The following is an 18,589-nucleotide window of genomic DNA, read 5'->3' on the forward strand; positions in this document are numbered from 1 at the left end:
TCTTATCGTCCCGAAATCGAAGAGAGAAGGAAGACAGGATAGGAGAAAGCCAGCCGTTCCGAGAACGAACATTATCCCATCAGGATAAAATCCACCCCGGGCGGGAATCGAACTCGCGGCCTAGCGCTTACAAGGCAGACGCACTACCAACTAAGCTAACTAACTTTTAAAAGTGCGATAATAAGTTGTAATAATATCCACTTAATAGTCGTGAGATTATGTTACGTATAGCCTGTAATTCCACCCATAATAGAAACACCAATAACATAAACACCTACGTATAAGGAGGCACATAAAGTTGTTTATTGGATTCTCCGCCTCACAAAAGTACATCTGTACAAGCATAATTACCTCTGGAGTGGCATAAAGAACCTTATACGAACGGGACATTCACAAGCCTACGTCTAACAGTACCTCTGAACTATGATGGAGAAAACGGTCTAAAGACTCTAAACTTCTCTTAAACATGGTGTAAAAGAGTCAAATATTAATACGCCTGTCTTAAGGCGCTATCATACTGAGGCAAAATGAAGCATACTGTAGTGAACCAATATGTAGGTGCCTGTCCGCCACTCACCCTTGGACCGTCTAACAGACCTACGTCTGTGAGGTCGCGGTCTGTTAGATAATCTGAACGTTTCGCTCTTTTACTATGGGGTGGACTCCGAAAATGGATCATCCACTCCAATCCCCTCAAGAAAATGCAGGATACGGGCCTGCTCCCCTGATGTGTATATGTGGCCCGCGAAGTACCTACAAATATAGCATGTAGCCCGCATACACATAGAAGTTGGAAATCCCTGTGCTAGAACAACAACAACATTGCTCAATGTTGCCCTACGTTGCCTCGGTGAATTTACACCTTAATACGTACGTATACGTAATTATTGTACCCATAAGTTTACCTGTCTGGCTTGAGAATTGAATGCAACAGCTGAGCAACTAAAACAACGCCTCTCATCTTTTGACTCCCTCCCACACACAAATTTACAACACATTAAGAGTTTTTATACAACAGAGTTTTTAATTTCGTACGATGCTATTAAATAATATGTTGTGATGTCCAGACTTTCACTAACGATTAGCGAGATTTTAGACGGATTTGAAGATTGCCTTCAAAAGATTCGACTTCGCCTTGGGCGGCATTGTTTGAATGGATGGATAGATGGTGTTATCTTCAGACAGGAGAATGGAGTTATCTTCATTGGGATTGCTGAGATGTTCATCTACGATATTGGATAATCTTTGCTGAATGCCAAGAGATAGGTAGATATCAAAACAAAGGAATCGTTGAAACAGTCATGAATCATTGAGACCGCAGAATCAGAAGTTTTCAGGAGACCAAAAAAAATGTGTGCCAGCGGCGAAACACGTCGAATGCACGAGTTCTCAATGGATCATTGAAGTTAACCACCGTTGAGCGTGGTTAGTATAAATTCAAGCAAATTACGGATCCACATAGTTTTATGAACGTGAGCATCAAAAATGTTCAACATAGAAAATACGCGTATAGAGAAAAATTTCAAGTTAAATTCAGGCCTTTGGGGGCTATGTAGGGACCTTTCTCTGTAAGTTCTATACTAGGCTTACAAGGCACTAGATTAAAATAAATAAGCTCAACAGACCCCATTTTGAGAACAGTTGCGATTTGCAAGTCAGGATTGCATTTTGCAATTATCCCTATCTTCTCAACAATTAACAGATCTACATTACTTGTTTAATTATTATAATGCATGGATATTTTAAACATAATAGCTTGATAATATCTACAAAAGTAATTATAATTACAATAATATTATTCCTGCATAGATCCAACATAAATAGCATAATATTACTGAATATGAATTATGAAAGCCGCCCTCACAGCCTAACCGGGGCCCAGGGGTCGATTCCAACAGTGGGCTTCTCATTGCAACTTTTTTTTTTTTTTTTTTTGGGTTAACCAAATAGTGGAGATGTTTCATTAACCAAATAGAAGATATTCTGTTAAATTTAGCTAACCAGTCAAATAGGTACCACAAAAAAATATTGGAATGCTCCAACCTCCCATTCCAAAAAGTCCACAGACCTGATTGTAACCAGTCATAACTAGGTTCTGTATCAAACGTATCACTTTTGGGTTCGCCACTTGTTTTTGAATTCTTGGATCCATGACCTCTGAGATTTAAATTTCGGAAGTTAACTGTAAATCCGAATCAAGTGTCAACAGCCTCTTGGCACCTTGGTCTAGAGTCCTAGACCCAGAAATCCACAAAAACCACAAATCATCTTCTTATCATGGATGTTACTTTGGTATGTTTTTGTAATGTTGTTGACCTGCAACTTTCAAATCTTTTTATTCCTAGGACGTCTAACGACGAAGGAGATTTCCTCTGGCGATTTTAGATTTCTCACCAGAATAGGTACCTCTAGTGTGCATCTATTTGATCTGGAAGTTTCAGGCGTCAGGAAGGATTTAAATTTAAAGGAGTCAGCACAAGTGGTTTAGAGTTTCAGTTGGGCTAAAGGAACTTTTACAGTCCTTTTTGGATTCAGTCCTATTTAGGTAGGCAGGTTTGTACGGGGACTTTGGATCATAGAGTTTTGTTAGTCTAAGGAAAAGTTGGGACTTTTCCCCAAAATGTATAGCTCATCTTCAAAGGGTAGCAGAATGTACTAAATGAGGAAGGAGGAAGACATCTGAAGTAAGCACTCAAGCTTAACACGATTAAAATTCCTTCATCTTTATTGTTATGAGCTTATGAGCGAGGATGACTACATGAGCTTACTGTTATGACTGTTATGAGCGAGGATGACTTGTTCACTAGACACAAGTGGTGTTAGTTACCAATATTATAGTTATAGTAAGTAATTATTGCCACACATCTGTCGTTCTGAATCCTTTACATCTACATCTTATCTCTCTATATCTACATCCTAATCTATCTGTATCGACTACATAGAATCTACACATCGGTCACAATATTGATCATCTAGCGACAGGCAAAAAGAAAGTCTCTCAATAATTCATGCATGTCAACACTCACACATTCTCTTACAGCTGCAGGTAATGCAAGTTGCACTAGAAATTAGAAATAGCTCTGTCTATGAGACACTTTAGCATGTTTTATTACTACCATTATTATTACCACTATTATTATTACTACTATTATGATTTCTTCAAAGAACCCATGTTATTAGTCATGTTTCGCTTTTGAAAATCGGTTCAGTATTTATATCCATTCAACCTATTCACCTAGATTACCAAGTTCATTTAAACGTCCATTATTTTACACGTTAGATCCGAGCAACTTAAGTACCTAGAGGATTAATTAAAAGAAATATTAATAATATTCACAAACCACTTTTTACTGTTTCTCTCGGCAAAATTGTTAGTTGCCCCGTTCAGTTGCCAATTATGAAGCATGCAGTCAGGCCCGACTGTAGGCGATGAGTTGACTGTACGAGTTATTGATTTATATGAAGCTAGGAGCGATAGCACGTTGGATTCACCAGGTCCCAAAATCCCAATGGATCACAGTTAGCATTACATTGAAATGGGGGGTCTTTTCTGACGAAATTCCGGTGTACGGAGTCCATTATGTAGGACTATTGCACCTATGGATCACTGTTAGCATATGGCCATATGGGACATCTTTTTCAAAACTGACAGTTTGAATAAAGCCCAAGGACTTATACTTGTCATTATCACTGATAAGCAAAGTTAAGCGTGGTTAGTATTCGGATGGGTGACCAATCTGCTGCTGGCTTTTCCATGGCTTACTCAGGCTAGGTGAGGTTGAAGTGAGGACGTCCATTGGGTATCTATTACATCGTAGATAAAGGATAGAGTACACAGGATTGAAGTCCTGGGCCTCTATAGGGGGCCCCATGGGGCCTTAAATGAAGGAATAAAAGTTAATTATATTCATTAAAATCATATGAAACTAAAAACCATCTATCTAGAACGAATTTATTCGGAAGGAAATGTCTTATCCAGTCGATTCGTGCAAGACCTTCGTACCGTACTTTGGGGACTAGCCCATGTTTTCCATTACAAAGGCCCGATTATCTCAAGAACCGTTTACTTTATAATTAAAACTATTGGACTACTAGATATTTAAAATAAAATTTCCTTTCATTTGACATATAAATGAAATTCGTATCACTTGTCATTCTCGTGTAATGGCGGAAAAACTCCGCTCAACAGTGAAAAATTGTCCAAATTTCAAACTTTGAGGGACAGCGGCACCCCTTAACTTGTTTCAATCGGCCTGAAACTTAGTCTACGTTATATTCTGCAAAGGCTGATCACTTTGAGGGTTAGTACAGTCTAATTTCCGAAAAAAATTCCCCCCATAGGAGATAAAACCCGTCATTGTTCTAAAAAAAATCTGGTGTGAACATCACACGACTTTCCTTATCCTATTGAATGGTGCTTATTTGGATGTTCTGTTGTAACATTTACAATATAAAAAAAATTCCCCCCATAGGAGATAAAACCCGTCATTGTTCTAAAAAAAATATAGTGTGAACATCACACGACTTTCCTTATCCTATTGAATGGTGCTTATTTGGATGTTCTGTTGTAACATTTACAATATCTCTAACCGTATAGTCAGTATAGCTGAAAACCGCCAAAAAGCGGTCGAAACCCACCGAAAAGCGGTAAAAATACCGCCAACCGCAGCACCTATTTTAACCAAACGTTTTGGGTTGCATCCTTGTCACATTTGTGAACTACATACCGCTTATATTATAAGAACGATATCACATAATATCTACGAAACATCTTCAAGACGAGTTTTTTTAATTGTCATTTTTTGCATTTACCTATTTTGATAATATTATTAATTTTGATGTGAGAGAATTGTTTTGAAAAACCAATAAATGGAAACTTATAAAATAAAATAAATAAAATATAGTGAGTTGAGGTGGGGACATAGGTAGTTTTCCGTGCTGGCTAAAACTAGAAATTCATATTATAGTGTTCCAAAATTAATAGACTCTCCAATTATTTAAATTTAGGAGCGTGAAATTAATTTAAAAAGAAATAAAAATAGGATTTCTCACAAAGGGAGAAAATTGCTGTCGACATGGCACCAACATCTGGTTTTGTCGTGTTACTATGTCTGATCAACGTGCACAATGTGTTGGCAATATCCGGGAATACAACTCGAAGTCCCAAAGCAACCATTCATTCTTCCAATGATTTTCAAGTCAAATGGTGGGACCAGATTGATAACTCTTCCAAAGTGCCTACAAGACCTCAGCAAGTCAAGACAGAACAATTCAACAGCACACATCCCCCGTATAAACAACTAGGAAAAATTCTATCAGCGATCTTTAGACATGGAAATGGCTATGCAACAACAAGTAGAAAGCCGGAGCACAGAGATAGACGGGGTTGTCTTATTCGCACATGGAGACGTAAGTATTTAAGTAACGCGCTTGCTTGCCATGCAGAAGGTCCCGGGTTCGAATCCCCCCATCGCCATAAAGTTGCACTCGTTTTTCGATTGCAAATAATATTTCAACAGGTTACTTCCTGGTGTTCTCGTGTTGACCCAGCACCTAAATGGGACGCGCTTGCTTGCCATGCAGAAGGTCCCGGGTTCGAATTCCCCCATCGACATAAAGTTGCACTCGTTTTTCGATTGCAAATAATATTTCAACAGGTTACTTCCTGGTGTTCTCGTGTTGACCCAGCACCTAAATGGGAAGTATTGTGTATCTTATCGCCCATCTGATGATGGACATACTACGGGATGGGCATGCTACGACACAGACCACATGCGTCTAATGTAGCAGTTGTTTCATTCCTACGAAATAAAAACGGCGGTGAAACACTCATCTTTTTTTTTTTAAGTAATCTAACGAACAATGATGAAAATTGAAGCGATTCTTTGATATAGTTTAGTAGGTGGATACTTAGGTCTGTATCCGTCATTTTTTGCATTTACCTATTTTGATAATATTATTAATCTATTCAAACCGTCTTTCTCATCTGGCTGTCAAGTGAGGATTCAATCATAGCATGAACATGAAACTCTCATGATGTTTTTATTGTCAAGTGTCATAACATCATCTAATACCGTATGTCTTGATAATATCGTACGTAGTACATTCTACTCTCATGATGTTTTTATTGTCAAGTGTCATAACATCATCTAATACCGTATGTCTTGATAATATCGTACGTAGTACATTCTTAAATGCCACACAAGATTGACATGGGAAATATCCGAATGATGCTGATAGAGTTTCTGACGGTTGTCAAATCAATTCTATTCTTCCTAGCAGGACCGTGAGGGCCATTAAAAGGGGGGTAATTGTTCCCATTTGTCCCGGCTTGAACTCCTCAAGGGGGCCCAGAAGGAACATTTTTCCCCCAAGAAAGAAAAATGAGTTGACACCTAATTTAGACAAAACTACCTAAAATGAATTTGACCAATATTTCCCCAGAATAGGAACTCATACCAAAAAATACTCTCACAATTATCACAAACCTTCCAAAGATCTTAAAATAATGCCACCAATCCAACCATTCTAACAATCCTAACTAAGTTGACAAACTGACCAATCAAAAACGTCTAGGTCGCAAGATCCTGCCTCTCAAATTTTACAAACATTTCAAGAGGAAGAAACGTGGACGATAAAAAAATTTGTTTTCTTTAACATCCTCGGAACCTGTATAAACTGTATATACTATAGGATATTTCACAAGTCAAGAATCACTGTTATCACTGGCACACCAGGTGAATTAAGTCATACCTACTTGATGAAGCAAGATTCCTTATACACCTTGTATTGGTCTGTATATAATCACGGTTGATTTGCAGGATTCCTCAGCATCCTAATTAGGTACATTAGGTATTGGTACATTTAGGTAATCTCTAACATCCACTTTCTACTTTTGTAATTATGTACCATTTTACTAGGTATGTACCTACTTTTTTAGGTACCTATGTACCTAAAAAAATTGTAATTTTCTCGATCTGGCCTGGAATTGAACACCTTCCCTATACATATGTATACCTAATTATGTCGAATGTAATCTTCATTTTCAGCCAATCTGATGCAATTTAAGATCATAGATGATATGAACGAAAATTACCCCTACACCACAGTAAATCCACTGATAAAAGGGATTCGCACTAGCTATTTTAACGTATGGAAAAACGAATTCTCCACAGAGGGTTTCTACTTAACACCCCCGGTAAAGATGAGACCTATCAAGAACCCTTGGCTATTCATGATTCCAGTAATGGCTATGTTTGGGATGGCTGGCTGCTTTTTTACACGTTGCTATGGAGACCTGTTCAAAAGGGAAAACTGCTTCCATCCGAACGCCGGCTTCTTTAAGATTTGCATCCTCATGACTTTCTGCTGTTGTTGTCCACAATATATAGCCAGCCTTTTTTTCCGTGAGATCAGTTGCTGTAGGAATGTCTGTGAGGTTTCTATAACAAAGTCCGACCTTAGTAAGGACCAAAATCAGGAAATGTGTGAGCCACGTGTGAGCTTAGGAAGCTGTTCGTGTTAGGACCAAGACAATGATGTAAAAATACACAGTAACATTAGAACCCGATGATGTTTTATGTCAGCTTTGTCACTTTTAACATTTTAGCAAACTAGGTACCTACTTAAAAAAAAGTTTGATAGATTGAGCTGTAACTGAGACCTTATCGTATCGAGCTCGTGAGAAATTGATAAATTTTGTAAATTTTGAGGTCCGACACTCATCATTGTTTATTGGAATGATGATGCTACGACTCGGCTGTGGGAAATCCTAGAGAACAATTAGGAAGATTGGAATCGCAATGGCGTACAGCGTGAGAAAATGACGTGATCTACATTCTTTTTTTTACCATAAACAATTAGGTATACATACCTATTTGTAAAGAAAAAAAATCAGATTCAGACCATTATTAAGGAGCTGATTTCGAGAGAGATGATCTGAGATTTCAGCAACTCTGAAAGATCTTGTCCAGTGGCGTGTTCAACCACGGAAACAGGGGCCGGCCCCGTAAGAGACTTTTTGGGTGTTTTGCAACCTAAAGATACCTCGGTGTTGTAGTAAAAACGCTTGCCTGGTACAGGAGAGCTAAAACAATAGCTATGATATCGTTTCAGACGTTATTAAAGTAGTTACAGGTCAAGGAGTGTATAATGTATGCTTAGCACATTGCATACTCAATTTAGTTGTGAGGCGTTCACAGAAAACTCGAAGCGACACAACGGATGTGAAGCATGAATTATGTACACGGAAAAAAGCGGAGAAGAAGAAGACCAAAGTAGTTACAGGTCAAGGAGTGTATAATGTATGCTTAGCACATTGCATACTCAATTTAGTTGTGAGGCGTTCACAGAAAACTCGAAAACCTCGTGTACCAATCTACCAATGCTACAGATTTTTCAGATAAACTACATTATATATAATAATGACAATAATGTTTTTATTATTATTATTTTTAATAATCGTGAATATTTAAAAATTAAATTCAAATATTAATTAGTTTTATCTGAATTTAATAGTCAACTTTTGCATTTCATTTCCCAGGGCTACCTCTGTCTCCCCTACGTATCTCTCTTGTACATGGAACTGTTGACGGATCCCAGCGTGAGAGGTTATGTGGTGGGTGCTACCAATGTACTCTTCAAACAGAAGAAAAACATTGCTGAAGTATTAGTCGAGGTATGTTTGTTTTTAAGCGCCAAATACATTGGCAGTCTGGTACTGCCAGGATTGTTGATGTCGTTTTTATGTGAGGACCTATCTTTTCTTCTAAGAGAATAAACGTTGAGAGATTGCAAGAAGAATGAATGAGCATAGATTGCCTAAAAATACTTTCAAATGAATATAAAAGGAGCCAGAAAGCAAGGTAGACCACAATTGAGATGGAATGATCAAATCAACAAAGATATCACCAAAAGAAATCAAAATCCCAGTCTCATTGAAAACCAACAAAAATTGAATGATTGCGCCGGCCCCGTAAGAGACTTTTTGGGTGTTTTGCAACCTAAAGATACCTCGGTGGTGTTGTAGTAGAGTGATAATAATAATCGATATTAGGAGTCGATATCTGATGTCGATGCCTAGTATCGATTAGGAGAATCTTAGTTAGTTGAGAAAAGTGTGAAAGCTCAAGGACAAAATATTGTAGTTTGTGTTTTTAAAATAATAAATAAAAGTTTAAAGTTAATTACCTAAGTAATTGTGTTATGAATTAATACTGTAGTATCGCTACCCATAAGAAGAGAGCACAAACATAACAGGTGTAGTAGTCAAGACGCTTGCCTGGTAAACAGGAGAGCAAGGGTTCGTTTCCATCAGAGGCATGGAATTTTATTCTCATTTGTTTGAGAAATCGACCTTATAATGGAGCTCTAAGGCTTATGTGTTAGTGGTTACCTTCCACTCAATAGTCTGTTATTATTAAACAAAATTAATAGGTCCATTGACTCGATTGTGATTATATTCTTGTAATTTTGGCCCTCATACTGACTAGGTATAAGCAGTACGCATACCTATAAATTGTAATTACTGTATCTTAAGATGAAATTGTTTATTCACGGGCCTCAAGCTCAGACCGGAGCTCTGAAGCTGGTAGGTAAAGTCTAAAGTCCAAAGGTCAAATCTTTGGTTTGTTGTTACCTCTTGGCCGGAGAGGTCAAGAGGCTAAAAAATAATTAACACTGAACTATACAGCTGCTTGCTAGGTTTTACACAATACGGGTGATTGCTGCCTAAGCTTATGGAAACATGACTTGTAACCTTTTAGTTCCAGTTCAGCCCGATCTTACCACAGAGAGTTTTCAGGTAATTCAATTCAATTCAATTCAATTATTCATTTATTGAACATAATAATAGATATACAAAGGTGTTTTTCCCAAGTCAATATTGACTTCTTGTAATATATGTAATAAGAACCTAATAAGCATACCACTTTTAATATGTAAATAAATGATACAAACTACAAAGCATTGAGAACTCCAAACTCCAGTCTGGCGAAAGGAACACATTTTCCCCAACTTTTTTTATAGATAGAAGAAAGCCCTCCTTTCCGAGAACGAATTTTATTTTAAGTACCTACATGAAGTTTTCTCTAATCTTCTGGAAACGGGTTACTATGTCAAGTAACATGATAAAGAATGATATAGGTACCTATGTACTATGTTTTCACTTGACAAATATACTTGAAGTTTTCTCTGTTTAGGATAAAGTTCGTCCCGGGCGGGAATCAAACCGGTGACCTTGCTAACTAGTAACTAGGCTGCCTCATTTATTCCTATTTCCTACTTCTGAAAATATTTTCTTTCATTTCCCGAATTTTCAAAATGTCAAATCTCTAGTTTAGTGAGTTTAGGAGGAAGCACAAAAAAAGGCTCCACACTCTCCACAGGTATGCTCGCGATTGCAGGCATTGTTGCCAAGTTTCCTGTGTACAACTCGCGAGATCAAATAGATGGGCCTGTTGCTGTCGAATAGATTTTTTTGTAGATAGGTAGGTACCTACTGTATTTATTAGGCTCGGGACCACAAAGTTAGTTTAAACTCCGTTTATTCTCGGTTTAGGCAATCTGATTGGCTGAATTTTTTAAAAATCAACCAATCAGATTGGTTAATTCGAGAGTTAAACATATACCGAGTTTAAAGGTTTTAAACTCACTTTGTGGCCCCAGGCTTTAAAAAGTGTGCTAACAACCTGTCAAATAGAAAGGCCTGTGTGTTTGTCGTGAGTTTTATCCGAATTTTTTTTTTTTTCTTCCGTATGTCCTGGTAGACTGAATAACACAAAATGTCCTTGTAGGTGATGTATTGAACATATGAGACGATTTTTTTCCGAACGACAAGTGGGAACGGCCTTTAGATGAGTTAAAGCCCTTTACCACTTCGTTCGGAAAAAAAATCGGATGAGCTCACGACAAGTGGGAACGGGCGTGTAAGCCAGGCAGCCAGCCCCGGGCGTTCAGGTAATTCAGAGTTTAAGAAATACTAGGGCTAGCCTAGTTAGCTTGGTAGGTAGTGCGTCTGCCTTGTAAGCGCTAGGCCCCGGGTCCGATTTATCCTAATGGGATAATGTTCGTTCTCGGAACGTCTGGATTTCTCCCATTCTGTCTTCCTTCTCTCTTCGATTTCGGGACGATAAGATCTTAGCAGTTACAGTTTCCTCTGTCAAATCTCGTAAAAATATGTACATGTCAGAGTTTAAGAAATACTAGGGCCAGCCTAGTTAGCTTGGTAGGTAGTGCGTCTGCCTTGTAAGCGCTAGGCCCCGGGTCCGATTTATCCTAATGGGATAATGTTCGTTCTCGGAACGTCTGGATTTCTCCCATTCTGTCTTCCTTCTCTCTTCGATTTCGGGACGATAAGATCTTAGCAGTTACAGTTTCCTCTGTCAAATCTCGTAAAAATATGTACATGGTATCCTTTCTCGGACGGCAATCTGCTGGTGGGCAGGAAGGTGGTAGTAACATCTTGCGTTCCTTTGGTTTCAGATCCCTGTGAGTCATGAAGACGAGTCCAAACTCCATGAGTATGTACATGGTATCCTTTCTCGGACGGCAATCTACTGGTGGGCAGGAAGGTGGTAGTAACATCTTGCGTTCCTTTGGTTTCAGATCCCTGTGAGTCATGAAGACGAGTCCAAACTCCATGAGTTCCTCTCACAGTTCAGAGGATGGTGTGCAGAGATTACGTATTGTTCATGGCATTGTCAATAACTGGAGAGCTACACCTGTCTCCATGTCTGAAGAAACGACCAAGGTAAAGTAGAATAGAATAGAATATACCCTGTTTATCCTGCCAGAATGAGACTGAAAAGTCCCTTTACTCCAGCAGTAGGCTACTACTGTTTTTTCTGGTCAAATTCTCAAAGTATTTTGAGGCTAATATTCCATACCTTGGCTGGAATTGAACCCACACCCTCCTGTTTACACGGCGTGCGTCTTGACCACTAACCCACCGAGGCAGGTGGTACGCCTGTATCGGTGGAGTACAAAGTACCCCAATTCCGTGGGATAAAACCTTGTGATAGGGATTTTGTCTCGTGGGATTTCTTTTTTTTTTTACCGCTGTGAAGGTTGTCTTCAATGTATGCACCTCGAATGCTCTTCAAAATACTCTTCTAAAATACCAACGAAAAAATCTTTGCATTTCCCAGGATCAGGCCCGACCTCCAATCTACAATCCGGAAGACTACGCCGTGGCGCTCAAAAAGTTCACCAAGCGGACCCCTCCGCCCTCGGAAACTTGCGACAATGCCGACACCAATGGTGACATAAATGGAGGGGGGGAAATGAGTCTACGCCAGTTCTCCAGCGCAAGCGAGCTGCTCAACAAATTGAAGACGGACCTAAGAGTGGCCTACCCGAGGTAAGAACCAGTTCTGGCGTAGGTATATAGGCGCCCCGGAGGAGCCACAATATATTTTTTTTTTTTTTTAATTAAGCAAGGTCTATAGTAATAACTAAGAATTGTACAATATTAAACCCATAAAATAAACGAGACCTTGTTTAGACTTAAGTATAACATGACAGCATCCGTAATCTTATACTTGGACAGTATTAAAGTTGGGTCGAAAGGGTTCGATTCCCACTTAGAATATTAACGTTATCCTAAACTAGAGTAGGTACTGCCATTGCAGCCTAGTTAGCTTAGTTGGTAGTGCGTCTGCCATGTAAGCGCTAGGCCGCGGGTTCGATTCCCGCCCGGGGCGGATTTTATTTTTTAAGTAATCTAACGAACAATGATGAAAATTGAAGCGATTCTTTGATATAGTTTAGTAGGTGGATACTTAGGTCTGTATCGCAAGGTTACGGATTAGGTCAACTTGAATGTTCTTCTTTTTAATTAGGTACCGCCAGCCTAGTTAGCTTAGTTGGTAGTGCGTCTGCCTTGTAAGCGCTAGGCCGCGGGTTCGATTCCCGCCCGGGGCGGATTTTCTATCTATCTAATATTATGAAAAACGACCAAAGTTGGATCTAACCCTTGATAAAGAAATAGCAAGGGTTGAGAGCGAAGGGCATCCACTCGTAAAATTTGTCGCCAAAACCAAATGCCAGCCCAAAGCAATCACCCTAGTTAGGGCTGATTGAGAGGCTGACGAAAAACGCCGACCGCGTCTGTACACGGGAAAAGGCAAAGAAAAAGAAGAAGAAATGCAACCTACAACCTGTCCCACATTTTTTGCACTCCAACGTAGGTTTTAATGATATAAAAACAATAGCTATGATATCGTTTCAGACGTTATTATAGAAAGGACATGCCTCCCAGTGTATAATTACGCCAGCCTAGTTAGCTTAGTGGGTAGTGCGTCTGCCTTGTAAGCGCTAGGCCGCGGGTTCGATTCCCGCCCGGGGCAGATTTTATCCTGATGGGATAATTTTTGAAATGTACTCGCCAACCCCCATCAGATCCATAGGAAGAAAATTTTGTACCTTATGAGGTAGAAAAAATGTACCTCAGCTCCCGGTCTATACAGATTTTTCAGATACTACCTACATATATTTATGTAGGTTCCTCGGTTAGGTACCTACCTATCTAGTCCGAAAATTAGAATTTATTTATTTACACCCTAAGCAGCAAGGCCATGTGTGGAAAAAGGAAATTAGTTTGTGAAATACTTGAAATTTACCTGTCATTTTACCGGGCAAATTCAGTATTCTTTGTAGGTAATATCTCGTCGCTTCGTTTTCACAACGTTCTCCAATTGAGCGACTAGTAGGTAGTAGGTAGGTATCTACGATGGATAAAAACATATAGTAGGTCTAATTAAAGCTACACTTTCTCCCTCCCTCAGTTTCGTTCAAGAGTTCGTTGGGGACCAAATCGACGGCGTCAACCTCCTCCTCGAGCTTCTCAAATGTATCCAAGCCACCCAGAGTCACCAGCAGGGCCGGGCTCCGCCCCCCGTCCTGCGCCGGTCCCTGATCGATGAGAACGCCTGTCTTTTGTGCCTCCTCCACTGTCTGAGGTGCCAGGATAGTGGCCGCATTTTGGCGACCTCCTCTTCCGGCCTGTACGCTCTGGCTGTGTCCACCATGAGCAACGTGACCAAATCCAGGATCACTGCCCTTCAGGTGAGAACCGCTGTTTTTTTTTTTTTTTTTTTTTTTTCTCCCTGCTTTTGTTTTTAATTTCTAAGGAACCTCCTTGGTACAGGGGTTTTTTTTTTTTACGTCGCTGCATATGTATGTAATTGCTAAGGAACCTCACTGGTACAGTGGTTAGCACGGTGGTCTCTGGATCTGGAGGTTGGTGGTTCGAGTCCAAGTCACAAAATTTAGCGTAATGTATTAAGCGGGGAACAACATTTGTGACAAGCATTTATGCTTAACAGAATTAGAATTCCTTCCTTCCTTTTTTTAGGTTTTACGTCGCTGTATAATTGCTGAGGAAAGTAGCCTCCGTGGCCGAGTGGCTATCACACTAGGCTTGCACTCCGGGGGTCCCGGGTTCGATTTCCGGCGGGGTCGAAGTTTTTTCGGCTCTGTGCTTGGACTTCGGGGTGCAATCAGCCTCGTGAGGACAAGTGAGTAGCTACTTTAATCGAGTAGTGACCAATGGCAGCATTATAAGAGTAAAAAGTAAAAAAGAAAAATTATGGATGATAGGTATGTCAGAAATAGTAAAAGAGGCTCTTAGTAATACTGTGATATCTACAAAATTTGTGAAGAAGCTCTGAGCTTCACCACAAATAAATCATGATTGAGATTTTTTTAGAGTAGCGTAGCTTGGAATTCAGTAATGTTATATAGGGTGTCCCAAGTAACAAGTAAGGTATTGGCACTGTCACTAATGAACATTTTATTCCGCAGCTGCTCACAAGAACTTGTGAGACCCCAGACTCGAACGGGCACACCCAGGTCTCCGAGGCCATGTCCACACTGCGTCTCAAGTTCGGCGAACCGGTGAGATTCCAATTCCTCATTGGCATGATTATCGGATCCAACATGGATTTGATCTGCACGGGGCTTAAATTTCTCAACGCGTTCATTAGAACGGCCCCTAGCATGCAGTCGAAGCTTTATATCCAGGCAGAAATCATGCAGGCTGGACTGAACATCGATTTGGTCCGGAAGGTAAATATCCCGAATATCAAAAGTTTATCATTGTCAGCTCCCATGGCGTAGTGGTCAGTCAGCTCCCATGGCGTAGTGGTCACTGCACTCGCCTTGCACGCGGGAGACCCGGGTTCGATTCCCGGCGGGGTCACGAAATTTGTATCATGCAAATGATTGATCCCGTGACTGGCTGTTGCGGGGCCCACTCAGCCTCGTGAGGAAAATGAGTAGCTATGACATGTAAATGCGCATAGCGACCGGTGCCAGCATGGTAGGTAAACATTGGTTGTTAGGATTATTGAGATACTTATTGGGAAAAATCCTACAATGCTGCAGTGAGCACCAAAGTTGTGACATAATAACACAAAGAAACTGCATTTACATTTAATTTTTTTATGCCTAACTGTAATCTGGGCTATCGCGTGCTGCTGGCTGTTCCCAGCCCTGCTCAGGCTGGGTAGGGTTCGTGTAGTCTGTATCATTTAGAGGAACTCGATCTATTTTCTATTTATTTATAAAGGCTCTTTATTGGTTCAATGTACACAAATACAAGAAATTACGAAAACCGGAATTCTATAAATGGGATATTAAAAAAAATCGAATACTTGGATCCATCGAATCTGGATTCGTTAGATAAAAAAAAAAACCGCTCTTATCTTTAGAGGAACCTGCTGAATCGTGTATACACACAAGAGTGCTTACTGGAACGTGATCTGGCGCACTCCCATGCGCTCAAACTGACGAAATGATCCATCGAATCTGGATTCGTTAGATAAAAAAAAAAACGCTCTTATCTTTAGAGGAACCTGCTGAATCGTGTATACACACAAGAGTGCTTACTGGAACGTGATCTGGCGCACTCCCATGCGCTCATTTAGGAAAAGTAACCAACGAGGTTAACGCCGGATCTCTATACCTAACATCTAACTCTTAAAGCTCCATTATTACCTATGTGGTCAAACTCTCAAATAAATGATAAAATTTCATGCTCCTCCTCCTTATTCTTCTTCTCCTCCTCCTCCTAGCTCTGCGCTTTCCTGCGCTAGAGATAGTAACCATAAACTCGAACCCAATAAAACCACTCCTGAGCTTCGCAAGAGGATCAGGGGTGTTTAGATCTGCGCTTTCCTGCGCTAGAGATAGTAACCATAAACTCGAACCCAATAAAACCACTCCTGAGCTTCGCAACCTCCTAGATCTGCGCTTTCCTGCGCTAGAGATAGTAACCATAAACTCGAACCCAATAAAACCACTCCTGAGCTTCGCAAGAGGATCAGGGGTGTTTGAAATGGAGGAAAGCGATTAACCATGTAAAGGCAGTGCAAAAGTCTTGAACTAAAATGGACGCGGCACACAAGGGATCAAGAAGATACCGCCTTAACATAATAATATTGTTTGTTTCCACAGACATGTCAAGATTCAGAATTGGTCGCTCAAGAAATTAACACTTGGGAGAAGAACTTCATCGATTTGGAGAAAATGAAAAAATCCGCCGAAGACTCCAAACAAGAGAACTTGTCCTTGAGAGAGAAAATTGCCCTCCTGGAGAGAAAAATTCAAGTAAGTTCAAGAAAAATTAAAGTAAAATCCAAGTGTTCAAAAGACCAACCTATTAGTGGTTAGCCCATGAGACTTCAGATGTGGAGGTTGGTCGTTCGAGTCAAGTCTGTAAAATTTAGCGCAGTGCATGCATTGATTGGGAAACGACATTTATATCATTGATCTAGATCTATTGAGATCGATATGCCTACATTAAGAACTTCTTCAGCTCTTAAAGAAACTTGATTTCTTTTCTTTCAGAAATTGCATGAAGAAAAGTCGGCTCTCATGAACATTGAAAACCAATGGAAAGACAGATACAACAAACTACTCGATAAGAAACATCGAAACAAAGAGATCACAGAGTATGATAAAGATGACAAGCGGAACGTCATACACATAGAAGATGAAGGAATAAGTTCGTCAGAATTAGAAGAAGACATTAAGAGAATAAGTGATGAAGAGCTGGAAAATGAAGGCAGAAGAAAAATCATGAAAGACGAATCAGAAGACGAAGAAAAAGAAATAGTTCCTACTAAATTACTACCTCAACCTCCGAGGAAATACATAATCAACTATTGTGATCATGATGGGGACGAGGAAGAAGCCAATCAACGGATCAATGGATTCTTTGATGACGATGATGAAATCAGTGAGAATAGCAACTACTACTGCACTCAGAATACATTGATCAGTAAGAAACAGGAAACGTTAACAAGTAGCGACAATAAACCACCACAACACAACAACACAAATCATATCAACAAGATAAACTTGAACATAACTTCACCGAGAAACAGTAAGAAAGATCTTATTTCATCTAGTGACAACTCGAGTAACAGCAATAGTGATGACTCTAACAGAAGCTTTAACTACTACATCCAAAACACGACACAATATAAAAACACAGATACTATTCGCAGTCGAGAAAAACTTGATGAAACTAACACAAAAACGAGTACAAATAACAAATCTATAAAAATTAATAGCACGGAACCTGTCAGTCAAACCAATAATAAAACACATACAGACCAATCAATAAACAAACCCAATGAGACAACAAATCAAGTTAAAATAAGTACAAAACCCGCACACAATACGAATAGAAAACACGACGATCATTACAAGCATGATAACAAATCTGTGAGAACCTCTTTTGGGCAGACCAATTACAAGAACTTGGTTTTTAGCAAACAACCACAACAACAATATGATTCTAGAATTAAACCTCAAAAGGACAATGCTGATAAATATTCATCAAGAGAACAACCTGTGGAAATTCAACACGATCGAAATATTGTGCTAAAACGAAGCGAGACATTCCATAATGTACAAAATAGAATCCACAACTATCAGAACGTCAATACAAGGACAAGCAATAGTAATCATGTACAGAACATAGTCAAACCCCGACGTAATAATATTCCTGTCAACAGCGGACATTATGAAGATACACAAAGTGAAAATATCAAGCGAAACATGCACCACCAGTACAATATAAGAAGAAGTAGTTTTGATGGTTTGTTCTACATTACAGCAAATGGTAGTCAAGCTAAAACAAGTACCAACACCAATAACAACAGAGAGAATGACAATGTTAACATGATCAATAGCAATTACTTCAACTATGTGAACATCAAGTTCAATAATGACAATCACAATGGAACAGCTAGCACTGCAAGTAGCGGTAAGAAATACAAAAGTTTAGAAGGTATCAGTGATGGGTTGGAATCAATGGTAGATATTGTAGTAACCAATAACAACGGAAGCAACAGTAAACTAAATGATTCTAGACGGGGACATATTTACAAAAATATCAAATATGATAGGAAGAACAGTAGCTTGTGTAAGTTGAGTGATTTGCCATCTGGTTTATACTAAAAATCTGATGGAAAGTGAAGATATCCTTTCTTTATCGACATGGTTTTTGGGTTCTTTCGTCAAGATAGTTCCCATAATTATATCCCACCTCCAAGGTAGTTAGCCAGACACGTTTAAGTTT

General features: G+C 39.5%; 2 protein-coding genes and 1 long non-coding RNA gene across 3 annotated transcripts; 2 read left to right on the forward strand and 1 right to left on the reverse strand.

Moving 5' to 3' along the window:
• The first annotated feature begins 4,931 nt into the window (after positions 1–4,931).
• LOC103505143 lies at positions 4,932–7,580 on the forward strand. The gene is made up of 2 exons (XM_008469452.3): positions 4,932–5,409; positions 7,050–7,580. The coding sequence occupies exons 1-2, from the start codon at positions 5,076–5,078 to the stop codon at positions 7,523–7,525; spliced, it is 810 nt and encodes a 269-aa protein (XP_008467674.1). The 5' UTR covers positions 4,932–5,075; the 3' UTR covers positions 7,526–7,580.
• A 3,992-nt stretch (positions 7,581–11,572) lies between these two features.
• LOC103505144 (homeobox protein 4) lies at positions 11,573–18,578 on the forward strand. The gene is made up of 6 exons (XM_008469453.2): positions 11,573–11,749; positions 12,147–12,358; positions 13,785–14,064; positions 14,803–15,066; positions 16,456–16,608; positions 16,849–18,578. Exons 1-6 carry the CDS (start codon positions 11,618–11,620, stop codon positions 18,466–18,468), a joined length of 2,661 nt encoding a protein of 886 aa, XP_008467675.2. The 5' UTR covers positions 11,573–11,617; the 3' UTR covers positions 18,469–18,578.
• Positions 15,834–16,467, reverse strand: LOC113465747. The gene is made up of 2 exons (XR_003390360.1): positions 16,238–16,467; positions 15,834–16,066 (listed from the first exon to the last, which is right to left on the reverse strand). It is a non-coding gene; the product is annotated as an uncharacterized LOC113465747 (long non-coding RNA).
• Positions 18,579–18,589: the final 11 nt, after the last annotated feature.

The sequence above is a fragment of the Diaphorina citri genome, unplaced genomic scaffold (genome assembly GCF_000475195.1).
Source record: "Diaphorina citri unplaced genomic scaffold, Diaci psyllid genome assembly version 1.1 scaffold154, whole genome shotgun sequence".
Lineage (NCBI taxonomy): Eukaryota > Metazoa > Arthropoda > Insecta > Hemiptera > Psyllidae > Diaphorina > Diaphorina citri.